At 36.6% G+C, this 16,371-nt stretch overlaps 1 protein-coding gene across 4 annotated transcripts in view; it reads right to left on the bottom strand.

Annotated features, from left to right (window-relative positions):
- Positions 1-16,371, bottom strand: part of LOC103116472 (organic anion transporter 7-like) — a 272,851-nt gene that overhangs the window by 212,402 nt on the left and 44,078 nt on the right. For 2 of the 4 annotated variants that reach the window (XM_060176383.1, XM_060176382.1), the window contains exons 6-8: positions 3,880-3,995; positions 2,335-2,549; positions 1,180-1,288 (exon numbers count right to left, since the gene is read on the bottom strand). In XM_060176383.1, the coding sequence (XP_060032366.1) occupies positions 1,180-1,288; positions 2,335-2,549; positions 3,880-3,995 (440 nt within the window). Of the gene's footprint in view, positions 1-573; positions 778-1,179; positions 1,289-2,334; positions 2,550-3,879; positions 3,996-16,371 lie in introns of all 4 variants that reach the window. The other 2 variants (XM_007526368.3, XM_060176384.1) reach the window with 2 other exon arrangements.

Genomic DNA, 16,371 nt, shown 5'->3' with positions numbered 1-16,371 from the left:
TATTATATTTTTCTCATTTAATAATTTTATTCCCAGATTAAAATGTGAACTGAATCTCATGGGCAAGTCAAGTCTCCTGTGGTAGGGGCTCATCTTTCTAATTCGTTTCTCTCAGATTTGTTAGTGGCCCCGGGGCCCACAGGTCTTGCTCTACTTGTCTTTATGTGGCAACTTGTCTAACCTTCAATACCCAGATTATCAGCTATACTAGTATGGAAGTTTCTGTGAAGGTATTTCCTCAAATATTATTCATAAATTAGCCAATATTGAGTAAAGGACATTACTTTCCTTACTGTTTGTGAATGTGACTCAGTCAAACATTCTGAGGATCTTAAGAGGGAAAAGAATGAGCGAGACTAATCAGAATGAGTCTGTGTGAGCTAGAGAATGACAGTTTATGAAGTCACTACAGGAAAGGATGGGTCTGTAGTTCAGCCAAAGCCACTGACTACACAGGAATGGCCTGGGTCTAGCCATGTATAAGGTACACCAGTGTCTGCCATGTGTACCTTCCCTGTCTCAGATCTGTGTCCCACTGCCCCTCTAGAGTTATGTGATAAGTAGGGTACTCACTCATTCTCCACAACTTGGATGGTGCTAGGGAGAGGCTGATTCCTGGTTTCAGGAAGAAGTAAGACAGAAAGGCCACCAAGGATGGGAATAAATCCATAGATGAACCAAGGTAGAGGGGGAGAATACACCTCCAGGATCATCAAGAGAGGAGCCAGGGCTCCACCAATACTATGAAAGACTCCAGAGATTCCTATGGCTGTTCCTCTAGGGAGAAATCAGCAAAATCAGACCAAAAGGTGCACATGTCATATATGATTTGTTATATTATTTCTTTTATCAGAGAAATCATAGCAATGTGAAATGTTGCTTCTGAAATGGTATCTTAGTGCCTACATTTCTTGATTTTAAGTGCATAAGTCATAATTCTGTCATATGGGAAAAACCATTATAAAAATCTACTCTTTGAGTGGTTCAGAAGACAATGTGAGATGAATCATTTAAGGACTTAAACAATGACTGCTAAAAGGTCAGTTTTCAAAATTTTTGCCTATAATTTTTTATTATCATTTAATGGATTGTTTTTGGATAATTAACTGGCCTTAACTGTCCTCCTGAAGTGCACATTGATTAGCTGATAGATTAATAGATCATGCATGAGTTTTGTACCTGATTGACGTAGGAATGAGTTCAGATGAATGGGTAGTAAGGGAGGTGGTGAGAGCAGAGGCACATCCTACTCCCAAGGTTGCCAAAGCTGACTGCACAGTCTGTATTTCTGAAGAGAGGAAGACATCTCAGAGACAGGATGTATGAGCTGCAGGAGTCAGCATGCCCCTAACTACAAATCGTGATGACCCTGCTATAGAGTCTCCACATGTTTAAAGTATAAAGAGAAAGCTCACAGAAGCAGGAAATTAATAGGTTCTAACTGCATAGAAAAGTGATTTCTCCATTGTTAAGGCTTAGAGAAGATATAAAAATGACTTATACTACCAACATTTCTTGCCTCTCAAAATATGCCATAAAAGAACTAAGGAAGACTCTCAATGAGAATTCTTTTTCCTTAATTATTTCCTGTGATTCCATCACACTTTGTGTAGACTTTAGGATTGTCCCACTGGTAGATTCTGAGAGGAGTATGACAATACAGTTTGAAATATCAGCTCCACATAAAATTTTGACAAACTCAAAATGCAGAAGACAATAATTACAAATACAATCATGTTCCATGAATTGGACAATAATACCTATATTTTGAATAATGTAAAATTATCAATAACAAGGGATATAACTGGGATGAGAACAGTCACAATTGGGGAGTCTCTGGAGGTATGTTTCATGGAGTTAGTTTTTGTGTAATTGAAGGAAATCCATGTGAGAGTTACAATATAGAGCAGGATTCTAACAATATTGTTGACCTTCAACTAAAGTATAGTATCCCACAAATCACAGATAATGTAAATAATATAAATATTTTGATCTTAAGTTAATCATAGAGAAACCTGGTTCTCCCACTTATATTACCATTTAATTTATTAAGATTGATGCTAAGAGAAGATATATAGACATTTTTGCCTTATTTGTGTATGTATCTTTACTTCCTTAATTCAAGATATTTTAGTTTTCTATAGTCTAGATTATTCCTCTAACCAGAGTTACTTTTATGGTGACCCTAAAATAGGTATAAGATTGAATAGTAAATTTTCTCTGAAAGAAGGAGAGATACATTATTTATTTCTTAAAATTTTTTTATTTAATTACTATCAACAAGCCCATTCCAAAATGGCTACATTCTTTCATGAACTGATGTTTGTTTCTTACCTTCAGGCACAAATATGGTGGCCAGTATGGAGATTCCCAATAGAAATGAGAAAAGCATATGACTTATTCGACGGCCCAGGTGATTGAGTGTCAGTAATGCAACAAAATTGCCTGGGAAAGCAATTATACCAAAGAGAGCCTGGATCAGGAAGACATTGCTTCCCAGGTACTGGGGGTTGAGAATCAGACCAGCACGGGAAATAGCAATTACAAATCTAGGAAGAGGAAAGATAAAAGACACTTCTCATAAGTGTTGTTTTTAGGCCCTAAATAATGTAATAATATTGATCCAGGGAGACATGGTGTTGATATAGTAAAAAGGTATGAACTATTTGATGGAATTTCTCTTTGCAAGCTTAAGTTTTTAAATTAACACAAAATAAATATATCATGATATGGTATAGGTGTTAAGATTTTAATCTCTTGTGGGGTGTCAGAAAAATTGGGGTTTTTTTCATGTGATTTCAATGGGTCATAGGAAATCATATCCTAGCATGCCAGGTTTTTCTGGCCTGTGGTCTACACACCCATACCTTAATTAGGTACTCTGCAGAGTTAACAACTTCCTTAACTTCTCAAACACTGACAAGTGTTTATGAGGCCAAAGCTCCACTCCAGAATGTCTTCAATTGCCTAATATACACTTGAGGTGAGTGAGGATGAAGATGACTTGGTGGTCATTGCAGCCATATTATCTGCTAGGATCCCATAGGGGTTCTAGTTAGAAGAAACCTAGATATATTGTAAGTGTGCTAGAAGAGATTACATGTTCTTGCTATCTGTTATCTTTGTCACAGCCCTTCTGCAGACATCTCCATTCTATTCTCCATTCTATTTCCCTTGTTCATGAACTATTATGCATTATTCTGGTGTAAGCTATTTTGAAATTCCTTTGATATATCCTGTAACTCACTAATAAAAAGCAGAAGACCCTGGAAATCAATACTGCACTATTTGTTATCTTCCTAAGGGATAACAACCTAATCTGGCCTCAAAGTTCAGATATGACACTTGATTTGTTGCTTATTTGAATGAATTCTATGTGGAGACTGCAATTGTGAGGAACCACAGATGGAATATTGCAACTGGTGAAAGTAGTATATTTATATATGAAGATATTAATTGATCTGAATATATTTGAGAATGTGGACTCTGCAATTTTATGTCAATCCAATTAATCAAAGAAATGAAGAAAAGATTTATAATTCAATGCCAGTATAATGATAAAAGCTGTCAAAATTATCTCTGCATATAGACTTTTAGTGTCAGAGGTCTCCATGGGACAATTAAAGTTCAGTCAGTTTTTCATAACTTTATTATCTTCTCAATTTCCTTTAACTTCCTTTCTTTTTATTTGTGATTTAAAAATTTTTTTTAAATTATAAATGTCCATAAGTACTTAATATCTCTAAATACAGAAATTTTCCTTATGTTTCCTTGTGTTTTATAGATCTCAAGTCTGCCCTTACCACATGTTCACCTTGATCAAAATGACATATTTGGTCCATGCTCTCTTACTATCCCTATTGTGTCAATGGCACCTACCTTAGAAAAGCCAGGAGACAGATCCTTTTGCGCAGGTTGGGTGTGCGACACAAGTCTAACACAACAGGCTTTCTTTGAGCTGCCTTTAGTTCATCCTGCATGGCACATCTCAAAGCCTTCAAAAGAAAGTGTTTAGTTGCAAACAATTGTAGGCATTGTAAAGCCCTGTTACTTTTATATTACAGAATTACATGTCAACAGGGATTTGAATCCATATCATTCCCACCACCAAAGTTTCGAATCTTCACTCTCCCCAGTGCAATCCACCACAGTTCCCCTAATGTTGTAAACATGGATCATCCATCTTCTCTATAACTATCTGTCCACATTTATACATAACTGCTCCTTCTTTTTCTAATTCAATCTTCTCTTCCCCTCTAAGTCACTCATGACAATAGAACTACCTCCGTATGTCCCGCTCCTTTTCCTTCTCTCTCTCTGGGTGCTGATGGAGCTGGAGTATGGAGACCTCTTATCTTCACCCTGTCACTTCTCCCCTGCTGGTAGTATGGATCAAGGTTATTTATGGGGAGGTTCTGCTGAAGGTAGTAGTTCTGACTTCTGTAGCTGCTTCTCCACTGAGCATGGATGTTGACAGGTTAATCCATTCCCCCAAACTGTTTCTATCTTTCCCTAGTGGACCAGAGTTCTGCAGATGTGAGGGTCCAAGACACACTGATGAGGTCATCTACCTAGAGATTCGGGATGGATTAATGGTAGCATCTGTAACTTTGTGTAACAAGGAATTTCAATAGCTGGACACAGAGCCCTGTGTGGATGGCTGGGTGTATGACAACAACACTTTCCCTCTGTCTCAATTTATATAAAAAGAAAAAATTATCTCCAGTAGCAGTGGAGTTTTTGGTTCAGGAAATGAATGCCAGAGATAATCAGTAGAAAAAGAAAACATAAATTTATAAAAATCACAATATAAAATGTATGCCTTTGTGATTGACACACTAATTTGTATCTAATAAAATTCGCTAGTATTTTTTTCATTTTTTTATAGCCCATCCTTAACTCCTTAATTTTTTATGGATAATTTTTTTCCTGCTATTATTATTTATGGATTCAGAGTATGTCCAAAAACCAAAAGCAAAAGCAAGAGCAGAGGCATATGGTGGTAACTAAATAAATATTTAAAAAATAGTATTAACCTTCACAAAACGAAATGTTCCTTAGATAGACAGAAAATGAAACATGGACCAGGGACTGGGTGGTGGTGCACCTGGTTGAGCATGCATGTCACAATGTGCAAGGACCCGGGTTCAAGGCCTCAGTTCACACCAGCTGAGGGAAAGATTTGCAAGTGGTGAAGCAGTGTTCCAGGTATTCCTCTGTCTCTCTCCCATTTCTATAACCCCCTTTCCCTCTCAATTTGACTGTCTCTATCCAATAAATAAATAAATAAGTAAATTAAAAAAGAAAAAGAAAACATGGACCCACAAACAGTCCTAATAATTGGTTATCTTTGGATTGGGCTGTTACTTAGTGGGTTAAGTGCAGGTGGCACTAAGCACAAGGGCCAGTGTATGGATCCTAGTTTGAACCCCCAGCTCCCCACCTGCAGGGGAGTCACTTCACAGGCAGTGAAGCAGGTCTGCAGGTGTCTATCTTTCTTTCCCTCTCTCTGTCTTCCCCTCCTCTCTCCATTTCTCTCTGTCCTATCCAATAGCTACAACAAGGGCAACAAAAGGGAATAAACAAATAAATTAAAAAATTGGTTGTTTGAAAGCTTATTAGCATCATCAAACAAGTAAATGCAGGAGAACTTGATATTTACTCGAACTCCACTAAAATCTTTGGTCTATTTCCTCCCTAACTTGACGGCAGACCCCATAAACCTAATACTGGCCTGGATGCAATAATTGACACTCAACATTTTAACATTTAACAATTGGGAGAAAGGCTAAGCTTATCAGATAAAGAATGGACTACAAAAGCTGGGAAAGAACAAGAGACTGGCTCACCTAACAATGTTCACTTTAGCCACTATCAGGCAGCTTATTACTTTGGGTCCTAGTCATGGAATCCTTGGATTCCCACATAGATTCAATGAGCCTAAACACTATCTCCACTATCATAGGTCACTTCCTTCAAAAATGTCATCACAAACCCTTATGAGGACTCTCCAGGACCATATGCTCAGTATAAACTAACAATGGTAAGGACTGCCCCACTCTCCAAAGGGAGGCTGGGTCATCCTACCCTGCCACTCAAAGAAGACCTTCCCTGTTTATTAAGCATTTGTCCTCCTTACATCTTATTGCTTTCAGCCACCTAGTTGCAGATGCTACTTTGATTCCATCTTCACCTCCATGAGCATATGACCTCACTAATGTGCCCCAGGAAATCACCTCTCCAGAGTCTTACCCCATTAGGGAAAGAGAGCAACTGTTTGAGAATATGGATCAACCTGAAAATTCCCATATCCAGCAGAGAAGAAATTTCAAAAGTCTGATCTCCCACTTTCTGCACCCCAAGAAGAACTTTGGTCCATAATCCCAGAGGCATAAATAATAGTGGAAGATCATCAGAGGGCTCTGAACCTCAAATCCATGGAGACCTGAAGAGTTTGTCACCAGGAATCCTGTTTTTATACCATCACTGAAAGGGAAGCTATTCTGGAAAACACCAAAGGAAGCCAGGCACTGTTTCTCTTATCTGAAAGAGTAGAGGAAAACATGAAGAATACTCTGAAGTAGTAATAGGTGTGGGTGTAACATAGAAGGGAAGTGAATGCACGGACATAGAAAAAAAAAAAAGGGCAAACACCAACAGATGACTGGATAAAGAAGCTATGGGATATATAATCTATGAAATACTATTTTGAAATAAATAAAAGGTGATATTGTGTCCTTTGGGACAAAATAGATGGGAATGGAGGTAATTATGCTTAGCAAAATAAGTAAATAAATGAAAGACAAAAAATAAGTAAATAAATGAAAGACAAAATTTGTTTCACTCATATGTTAAATCTAAAGATATATTTTACATGAACTTGCCAAAAACACAAAATCCAAAGAAAATATAAGCAAAAAAACTGTTTGAAAGGCTTATGAAAGCTAGGGTGGTGATCTTTGTGAGCTGGAATTGTAGCAATACAGAATTTTGGTGGTGGGTGTCCTGTTGTAATCTTATAATATTGTAACAGTTAATAACAAAAAAGTTTATTGGAAAAAATAGATAACAGAGATAGTTGTAAATATAGATTATATAGATATATAATAGATTATGATAGATGATAGACTAGATGGATGACAGATTATAGATGATAGATAGATAGATAGATAGATAGATAGATAGATAGATAGATAGATGATAGCAGGATACATAAAGTCAACTCATATCTGTAACTCTGGCAGAACTACTGCAGTTTCCTATGAAGGGGCTGGTGACACACAACTCTGGTGGTAAGAATATTATGGAAAATATACCACTACTACCTTTTAACTTTTAACTCAATATTAAAACTCTAATAAAAAATTTTTCAGGAAAATTTTGGTTGTCTATAGTTTCACAAAGCTGCTGACAATTTATTTTAATTTAGTCTACACACCAAATATGTTATTCATGAAAGCTGATATACTGTATGAAATGCTAACAAAGTGAATAGGAATATTCCAAAACCAAATTAAAAAGAATTTTTATATTTATCTAAAGTAAATCACTGCTAACACAAAAGGTGTTTCACTTCTTTTTAAGTTTAGTTGCTGCTGGTGTTTGTCTTTTTTTATTGTCAACAGCGTTATTGGAGCCTGCAGGATAGTTACCCAACTCCTTGTGGTAATTTTTCCATCTTCTCTTTAGATTTAATAGAATGGAGAGAAATTGAGGGGGCAGAGGCAAGATGGCAATTTGGAAACAGCACCTGGCATGAGATCCAAAAAGAAGCAGCTTACAACCTGAGATTCTCTGGAGAGGGTAGGATAACTGGCACATCTATGAAAGGGTGAATAAAGGGTGGTCAGGGTGACACTAAAAGGAGTCCCATAACTCACTCTTGGGCTGGCAAACAAAGGCCAAAAGGACAAAGAAAGTTAAATCTTTGGATTCACTATTTCTGAACTCATCCTTTTCTTCCCCTCCAGAACCAGCACCAAGGACTGGCCAGGTGCTTCTAGCAGGCTTCCTGTGGAGCTATTTTTGTTACCAAGATTCCTGGCTCAGGAGGGGTGTTATTCCAAGCCTTTTACTTTTTTCCTCCTCATGTTTTTTTAAGGTGACTGGAGCTCTATTTGAGTGACAAAATAAATACCTGACCAATCAGAGCTTCACACCTGCCTGGAAAAAAACTTCCTAGAGTTTGTTGTTGTTTTGTTTTGTTTTTGATACTTGTTATAATTGCTTGTCTTTGCTCAGGCTGCATGCAGCAAATCTGGACTGGTCCAAGCTGCAGACTGTTAGGGTTTTTTACTCTATTTTATTATTACTATTATTATATACACATGTCACCTTTTCCCTTCTCTTCAGGTTGATCAAAATTAACTACTGTTGCTTTTTATGTTGATAGGTGAATGGGTGTCCTCTCCATTGTGAGATGAACTTGTTTCTCTCTTCCTCTTCCCTCCACCCTCATTTTCCTCTCCTCCTAGCTAATTTAAAAAAGAAAACTCTTTCCTTTCACTGTTCTTTTATTCTTACTTTCTTCTTCTTTTCTTCCTTCTTTTGTATTCTGAATTCACTGAAACTAGTTTATGAATTATTTTGTGGAAGAAATCTAACTTGGAGTGAATTCTGTCTGTGTGTGTTTTTTACTTTCCTTTCTCCTCTTGCTATCCCTAGAATTTATAGTGGACAGTAGATTTACATAATTGTCTAGTATTGTTTTTGCTTTTTTTTTCCTTTATCTTTCTTTTTCTTTTGGTTTTCTTTGCTATTTATTCTTGGACTGGATGTGTTGTTTGGATAACTGGTATTGGTTAAACTGCATCAATCCTTGCTTTAGTTACTATTGTTGTAATTTCTGAGGTTGGTTACTGAACTTGTCATAAATGTCTTTACAATAGCAAGGCTAGTACTCAAAACACAACAACTGAATAACAATGGAACAGAATAATAAAAACCACATCAATAATAAAAATGGTTAAATCAAGAGCAAATAAAACTGCTACTACAATGAATCCAGACAGGAGCCTAGAAAACTCCAAATCATTCAGAAGTAACTACAGATAAGAAAGTATGCAAGCAGAGTCATAGGGTAGGTCCATTTCTAGCCTTCTGAGAGTTCTCCAGACTGTTCTCCACAGAGGTTGGGCCAATTTACATGCAATTCCTCTCCTTGGGATATATCCTAAGGACCCCAACATATCCATCCAAAAAGATCTGTGTACACATATGTTCTTGGCAGCACAATTTGTAATAGCCAAAACCTGGAAGCAACCCAGGTGTCCAACAATAGATGAGTGGCTGAGCAAGTTGTGGTATATATACACAATGGAATACTACTCAGCTGTAAAAAAATGGTGACTTTACCATTTTCAGGCAATCTTAGATGGACCTTGAAAAAATCATGTTGAGTGAAATAAGTCAGAAACAGAAGGATGAATATGGGATGATCTCACTCTCAGGCAGAAGTTGAAGAACAAGATCAGAAAAGAAAACAGAAGTAGAACCTGAAATGGAATTAGCATATCTCACCAAAGGAAAAGACTCTGGGGTTGGTGTGGGTGGGTGGGGAGAATACAGCTCCAAGAAGGATTCAGAGGACCTAGTGGGGGTTGTATTGTTATATGGAAAACTGGGGAATGTTATGCATGTACAAAATATTGTACTTATTGTTAAATGTAAAACATTAATTCCCCAATTAAAAAATAGTACTAAAAAAAAGAAAGTATGCAAGCAATCGTAAATCTAATACTCATAGACATGAAGAAAACTATGAAGGAAAGGACTATAAGAATTAGGGAAGCAACAGATGTGACCCTCAAGAAAAATACTAGCTACTTCAAGGTAATTAGACAACTGACAGCTGAAATACCTGAGCTAAAAGGCCAATTAGCAGAACAAGTTAATACTATAACTGAACTGAAGAAAGAAGCTGAGAGAAGGGAAAGCAGGCTAACAGAAGCAGAAAACAGAATTATCCAGACAAGGGATGAGCTAGAAAAAATAAGAAAGAGGTAAAGGAGCTCAAAAAGAGATTGAGAGACAATAAAAACAACAACAGAGACATATGGGATGATATCAAAAGAAGTAACATTCACATAATTGGCCTGTAAGAGGAAGAATGAGAGGAAGGGATGTAAACATCCTAGAGAAAATAATAGAAAAAAATTTCCCAGACCTAAAAGACAGAAAGGACTTTAATATTCAAGAGGCCCAGAGAGTCCAAACAGAATCAACCCAGACCTGCTGACACCAAGACACATCATAGTTACAATGAAAAGAAGTACAAAGAAAGGATCCTAAAGGCTGCAAGAGAAAACCAAAAAGTCACATATAAGAGAAAACCCATAAGACAATCAGCTGATTTCTCTACTCAAACCCTAAAAGCCAGAAGAGAATAGCAAGATACCTATCGAGCCCTGAATGAAAAAGGGTTTCAACCAAGAATAATATATCCTGCTAGACTTTCATTCAGACTAGATGGAGGGATCAAAATCTTCTCAGACAACAGTTAAAGGAAGCAACCATCGCCAATCCTGACCTGAAAGAGGTTCTAAAGGACCTCTTATAAACAAGAACATCACCATAATACTTCCCATATATCAGAGAAGATAAAATTGTTGAATAATGGCATTGCAATACATTAAGTCCATAATATAAATAAATGTCAGTGCCTTAAACTCACCCATTAAAAGGCACAGAGTGGGAGGATGGATCAGAAAACACAACCCAACCATATACTACTTGCAAGAATCCCACCTGACCCACCAAGACAAATACAGACTTAAAGTGAAAGAATGGAAAACTATCATAAAGACTAATGGACTGCAAAAATGGGCAGGAACAGCCATTCTCAACTCTGACACAATATACTTTAAATTAAAGTAATAAAAGATAGGCAAGGCCATTAAATAATGATCAGAAAGTCAGTCAACCAAGAAGATTTAACAGGTATTAACATCTATGCATCCAATGATGGACCATCTAAATACATCAACACATACTGAAAGAACTACAAAAATACATCAATAGTAACACAGTAATAATGGGAGACTTTAACACCCCACTTTCACATTTAGATCAATGAAGCAGAGAATCAACAAAGAAAGAGAAGTAAATTAAGAGATGGACAGACTAGACCTCCTGGACATTTTCAGAGTTCTTCACCCCCCCAAAACAGGAATACACATTCTTTTTAAATCCACACAGCACATCCTCAAAGATAGATCACATGTTAGTCCACAAAGACAGTATCAACAAATTCAAGAGCAATTAAATCATCCCAAGTATCTTCTCAGACCACAGTGGAGTAAAGCTACATTTAATAACAAACAGAAAATTACAAAGTCACAGAATTTGGAAACTCAACAACATCCTGCATAAGAACCACTGGGTCTGAGAGGCACTCAAGGATAAAATCCAACTGTTTCGGGAAACAAATGAAAATGAAGACACAAGCTATCAAAATATTTGGGACACACCTAAAGTGGTACTGAGAGGGAAACTCATATCCATACAATCACACATTAGAGAACAAGAAAAATCTCAAATAAATGACCTTACTGCATGCTTTAAGGACTTAGAGAAAGAAGAACAAAGCAACCCTAAAGACGGTAATCACTAAAATAAGAGCAGAACAACATTCAAAATAAGGGAACCATACAAAAGGTCATTGAAGCCAAATTTTGGTTCTTTGAAACATTAAACAAGATTGACAAACCCCAATCCAGACTCACTAAAAAAAAAAAAAAGAAGAAGATGAAGACTCAAATAAATAGAATTATAAACAATAGAAGAGATATCACAATAGGAACCACAAAAAATCCAGAAAATCATGTGAGACTTCTACAAAGAACTATACACCACCAAGCTAGAGAATCTGGAAGAAATGGAAGAATTTCTAGAAACATATGAAAAACTGAACAAAGAAGAACTACAAAACCCAAATGGACTAATCATAGACAAAGAAATCAAAACAGTTATTAAGAATATCCCCAACAACAAAAATCCTAGACCAGATGGTTTTACAAATGAACTCTAGAAAACCTTCAGGAAACAATTAATATCTATAGTTCTAAAGCTCTTCTGGAATTTTTGCCTTTACTGGATTTTTTGCCTTTAGCAGGACAGTCAATAGCGGTGACACTAAGGAGGTGACTATAACTCAATTTGGGTTAGAAAATAGAGGAAAAAGAAAGGAAAAAAATTTTTTTTAATTATTATTTTTGAAGCGCACCCCCACCCCCTCCCCCCCATAACCAGTCCCTGGGGACAAGAGATCTGCTCCTAGCATGCTCCCCTGCTGAGCTTCTTTCTTTACCAAGATTCCTGTCCCACCAGGGGGTGTCATTCATTCTAATTCTATTCCTTTCTGAAACCTTTGGCCTTTTTTCTTCCTAAGTAGCAAATTCCAGATACAAATATTCCACCAAGCAGAGTCTTACTCAGACAGGGAAAAACCATCAGAGGCTTTTTTTTTTTTTTTTTTTGCTTTATTTTCTCAACAGTCAGCTGTCTTTGCTCAGGGGACCTGAGGCAATCTGGAGCCATGCAAGCTGAAGACAGGACAGGATTTTTACTCTGTTCTATTTTATTACCAATACAAGATAAACACGTACCCCTTTCCCTCCTCCTTCAGGTTGACCAGAATTAACTCTTGGTGTATTTTCCATTGCTAGGGCATTGGGTGTCTTATCCACTGCTAAAGTAACTTGTTTCACTCTTGCTACCTCCCCTACACACTCTCTCCCTCCCCCCTGCATAACAAATTAAATAATAAAAAATAAATAAACAACTCTTTCCTTTCACTGCTCTTTTATTACTGTTCTTTTTCTTATCTTTTTATTTTCTTTCTCTCTTTTTTTCTTCTTTTTCTCATTCTTGTCATCCTTTCTTCCTTCCTCCTTCAGCTTTCCAAATTCACTGATACACTTTTGGGAATTATTTTGGGGAAGAAATCTGACTCACAGTAGACTCTCTCTGCATGTATCTCTGATCTACTTCCCTTTCTCCTCTAGCTACCCCTAGAATATACAGTGGATAGTAGATTTGCATAACTGTCTATTCCTGCTATTCTTGTCTATTCCTGAGGTGGGGTTTTTTCTGTTTTTTTTTTTTGTTTGTTTGTTTGTCTGTTTTACTTTCTTAACAATAAGCTGTCTCTGCTCAGGAGGCTTGAGGCAATGTGGAACAGGTTTTTTACCCTGCTCTATTTTATTATTAATATTATATAAAGGTATATCTCTATCCCCACCGCCTTTAGGTTGACCAGAATTAATTCTTAGGGTATCTTTCATTGCTAGCGGACTGTACATCTTATTCATTGCAAGAGGAACTTGTCTCACTACTCCTACCTCCTCTACAAACTCTCCGCTTCTCCCTCCTCCTAGTTAATTAAAAAAATAAAATAAAATAAAAAATATATTAATCAACTAAAGACTTTCCTTTCACTGCCCTTTTATTAGAACTCTTTTTCTTATTTCTGAAGTCACTGATATTCATTTGTGAATTATTTGGGGGAAGAAATCTGACACAGAGTGGACTCTATGTGTGTATCTCTGCTCTACTTCCCTTTCTCCTGTTGCTACCCTTAGAATATACAGTGGATAGTAGATATGCATAATTGTCTATTCTTGCTATCCCTTCTTTCCTTTCTCTTTCTTCTTCACTTGGACTTGGTTGCTATTTTTTCATGGACTGGAGACATTGTTTGGCTAACTGGTAGTGATTAAATTGCTTCAATACTTGCTTCAGTTGCTATTGTAATTCCTGAGGTTGATGATTGCATTTGTCATAAAGGTATTTAGTACAGTGTTGCTTGTACTCAAAACACAACAACTGAGGAACAACAGAACATAAAAATAAGAAACACATAAATAAAAAAAAATGGGTAGATCAAGAACAAATTAAACTGCTAATCCAATGAATGAAGACAAGAGCCCAGAAGAAACTAAAAATCAACCAGAAGTAACCATAGATAAGAAAAGTATGCAAGCAATAATAAACTTATTAATCACAGAAATGAAAACAATATTGAAGGAAAGGAATGGCAGTATTAGGGAAACAACAGTTGAGACACCCAAGGAAAATACTGATTATCTTGAGACAATTAGAGAACTGAAAGACAAAATAGCTGAACTGAGGAAAGAAGCTGAGGCAAGGGAAAGCAGACTAACAGAAGCAGAAAACAGAAATAGCCAGACATAGGAAGAGTTAGAGAAAACTAAGAAAGAGGGGGAAGAGCTCAAAAGAGATTGAGAGACACTGAAAACAACAACAGAGACATATGGGATGATCTCAAAAGAAGTAACATTTGCATAATTGGCCTGCCAAAGGAAGAAAGAGAAGAAGGGGAAGCAAACATTCTAGAGGAAATTATAGAAGAAAATTTCTCAGACCTGAATAACAGAAAGGACATTAAGATTCAAGAGGCCCAGCGAGTTCCAAACAGAAACAACCCAGACCTGAAGACACCAAGACACATCATAGTCACAATGAGAAGAAGTAAGGATAAAGAAAGGATCCTAAAGGCTGCAAGAGAGAAACAAAAAGTCACATACAGGGGAAAACCCATAAGACTATCAGCAGACTTCTCTACTCAAACTCTAAAAGCCAGAAGAGAATGGCAAGATATCTATCGAGCCCTGAATGAAAAAGGTTTTCAACCAAGGATAATATATCCTGCTAGACTTTCATTCAAACTAGATGGAGGGATCAAAACCTTCTCAGACAAACAACAGTTAAAGGAGTCAACCATCACCAAACCGGCCCTGAAAGAGGTTCTAAAAGACCTCTTATAAACAAGAACATCCTATAACACTTGCGATATATCAGAGCAGATAAAACTTTGTTGAACAATGGCACTACAATACATTAAATCCATAATATCAATAAATGTCAATGGCTTAAACTCACCCATCAAAAGGCAGAGTGGGTGGATGGATCAGAAAATATAAACCAACCATATGCTGCTTGAAAGAATCGCATCTGACACAACAAGGTAAACACAGACTTAAAGTGAAAGGATGGAAAACTATCATACAGGCTAACGGACCACAAAAAAGGGCAGGAACAGCCATTCTCATCTCAGACACAATAGATTTTAAATTAAATAAAGTCATAAAAGATAGTCAAGGATATTACATAATTATTAGAGGATCAATCAGCCAAGAAGACTTAACAATTATTAGCATCTATGCAACCAATGAGGGACCATCTAAATATTTAAGCATCTACTGAAAGAATTTCAAAAATACATCAATAGTAATACAATAATAGTGGGAGAATTTTACACCACACTCTTACACTTAGACAGATCAACAAAGCAGAAAATCAACATAGATACAAGAGAATTAAATGAAGAGATTGACAGACTAGACCTCTTGGATATTTTCAGTCCTTCACCCCAAAAAACTGGAATACACCTTCTTTTCAAATCCACATAACACATACTCAAGGATAGACCACATGTTAGGCCACAAAGACAGCATCAATAAATTAAAGAACATTGAAATCATCTCAAGTATCTTCTCAGACCACAGCAGAGTAAAACTAACAATTAACAATAAACAGAAAATTATTAAAAGTCACAGAATTTGGAAACTAAACACCATACTCCTTAAGAACCACTGGTCCAGAGACTCACTCAAGCAGGAAATTCAAATGTTCCTGGAAACAAATGAAAATGAAGACACAACCTATCAAAATACTTGGGACACAGCTAAAGCAGTACTGAGAGGGAAACTTATAGCCATACAATCACATATTAAACAACAAGAAAAAGTTCAAATGAATGACCTTACTGCATACCTCAAGGACTTAGAGGAAGAGGAACAAAGGAACTCTAAAGCAACCAGAAGGACAGAAATCACTAAAATTAGAGCAGAAATAGACATCATCAAACATAAGAGAACCATACGAAAGATCAATGAAGCCAAATGTTGGTTCTTTGAAAAATTAAACAAAATTGACAATCCCCTAGCCAGACTCACCAAACAAAAAAGAGACGACTCAAATTAACAGAATTGTAAACGATGGAGGAGATATCACAACTGACACCACAGAAATCCAGAGAATCATGCGAAACTTCTATGAAGAACTATACGCCTCCAGGCTAGAGATTCTGGAAGAAATGGAACAATTCCTAGAAACATATGCCCTTCCAAAACTGAACCAAGAAGAACTACAAAATCTAAATGCACCAATCACAGACAAAGAAATTGAAACCGTTATTAAGAATCTCCCCAACAACAAAAGTCCTGGACCAGACGGCTTCACAAATGAATTCTACAAAACTTTCAGGAAACAGTTAGTACTCATACTTCTTAAGCTTTTCCATAAGATTGAAGAAACAGGAATACTCCCTTCCACCTTCTATGAAGCCAA

The sequence above is a fragment of the Erinaceus europaeus genome, chromosome 17, assembly GCF_950295315.1.
Source record: "Erinaceus europaeus chromosome 17, mEriEur2.1, whole genome shotgun sequence".
Classification (NCBI taxonomy): domain Eukaryota; kingdom Metazoa; phylum Chordata; class Mammalia; order Eulipotyphla; family Erinaceidae; genus Erinaceus; species Erinaceus europaeus.
Note: the sequence above shows the minus strand (reverse complement) of the source record. Positions and strands in the feature narration are given on the sequence as shown.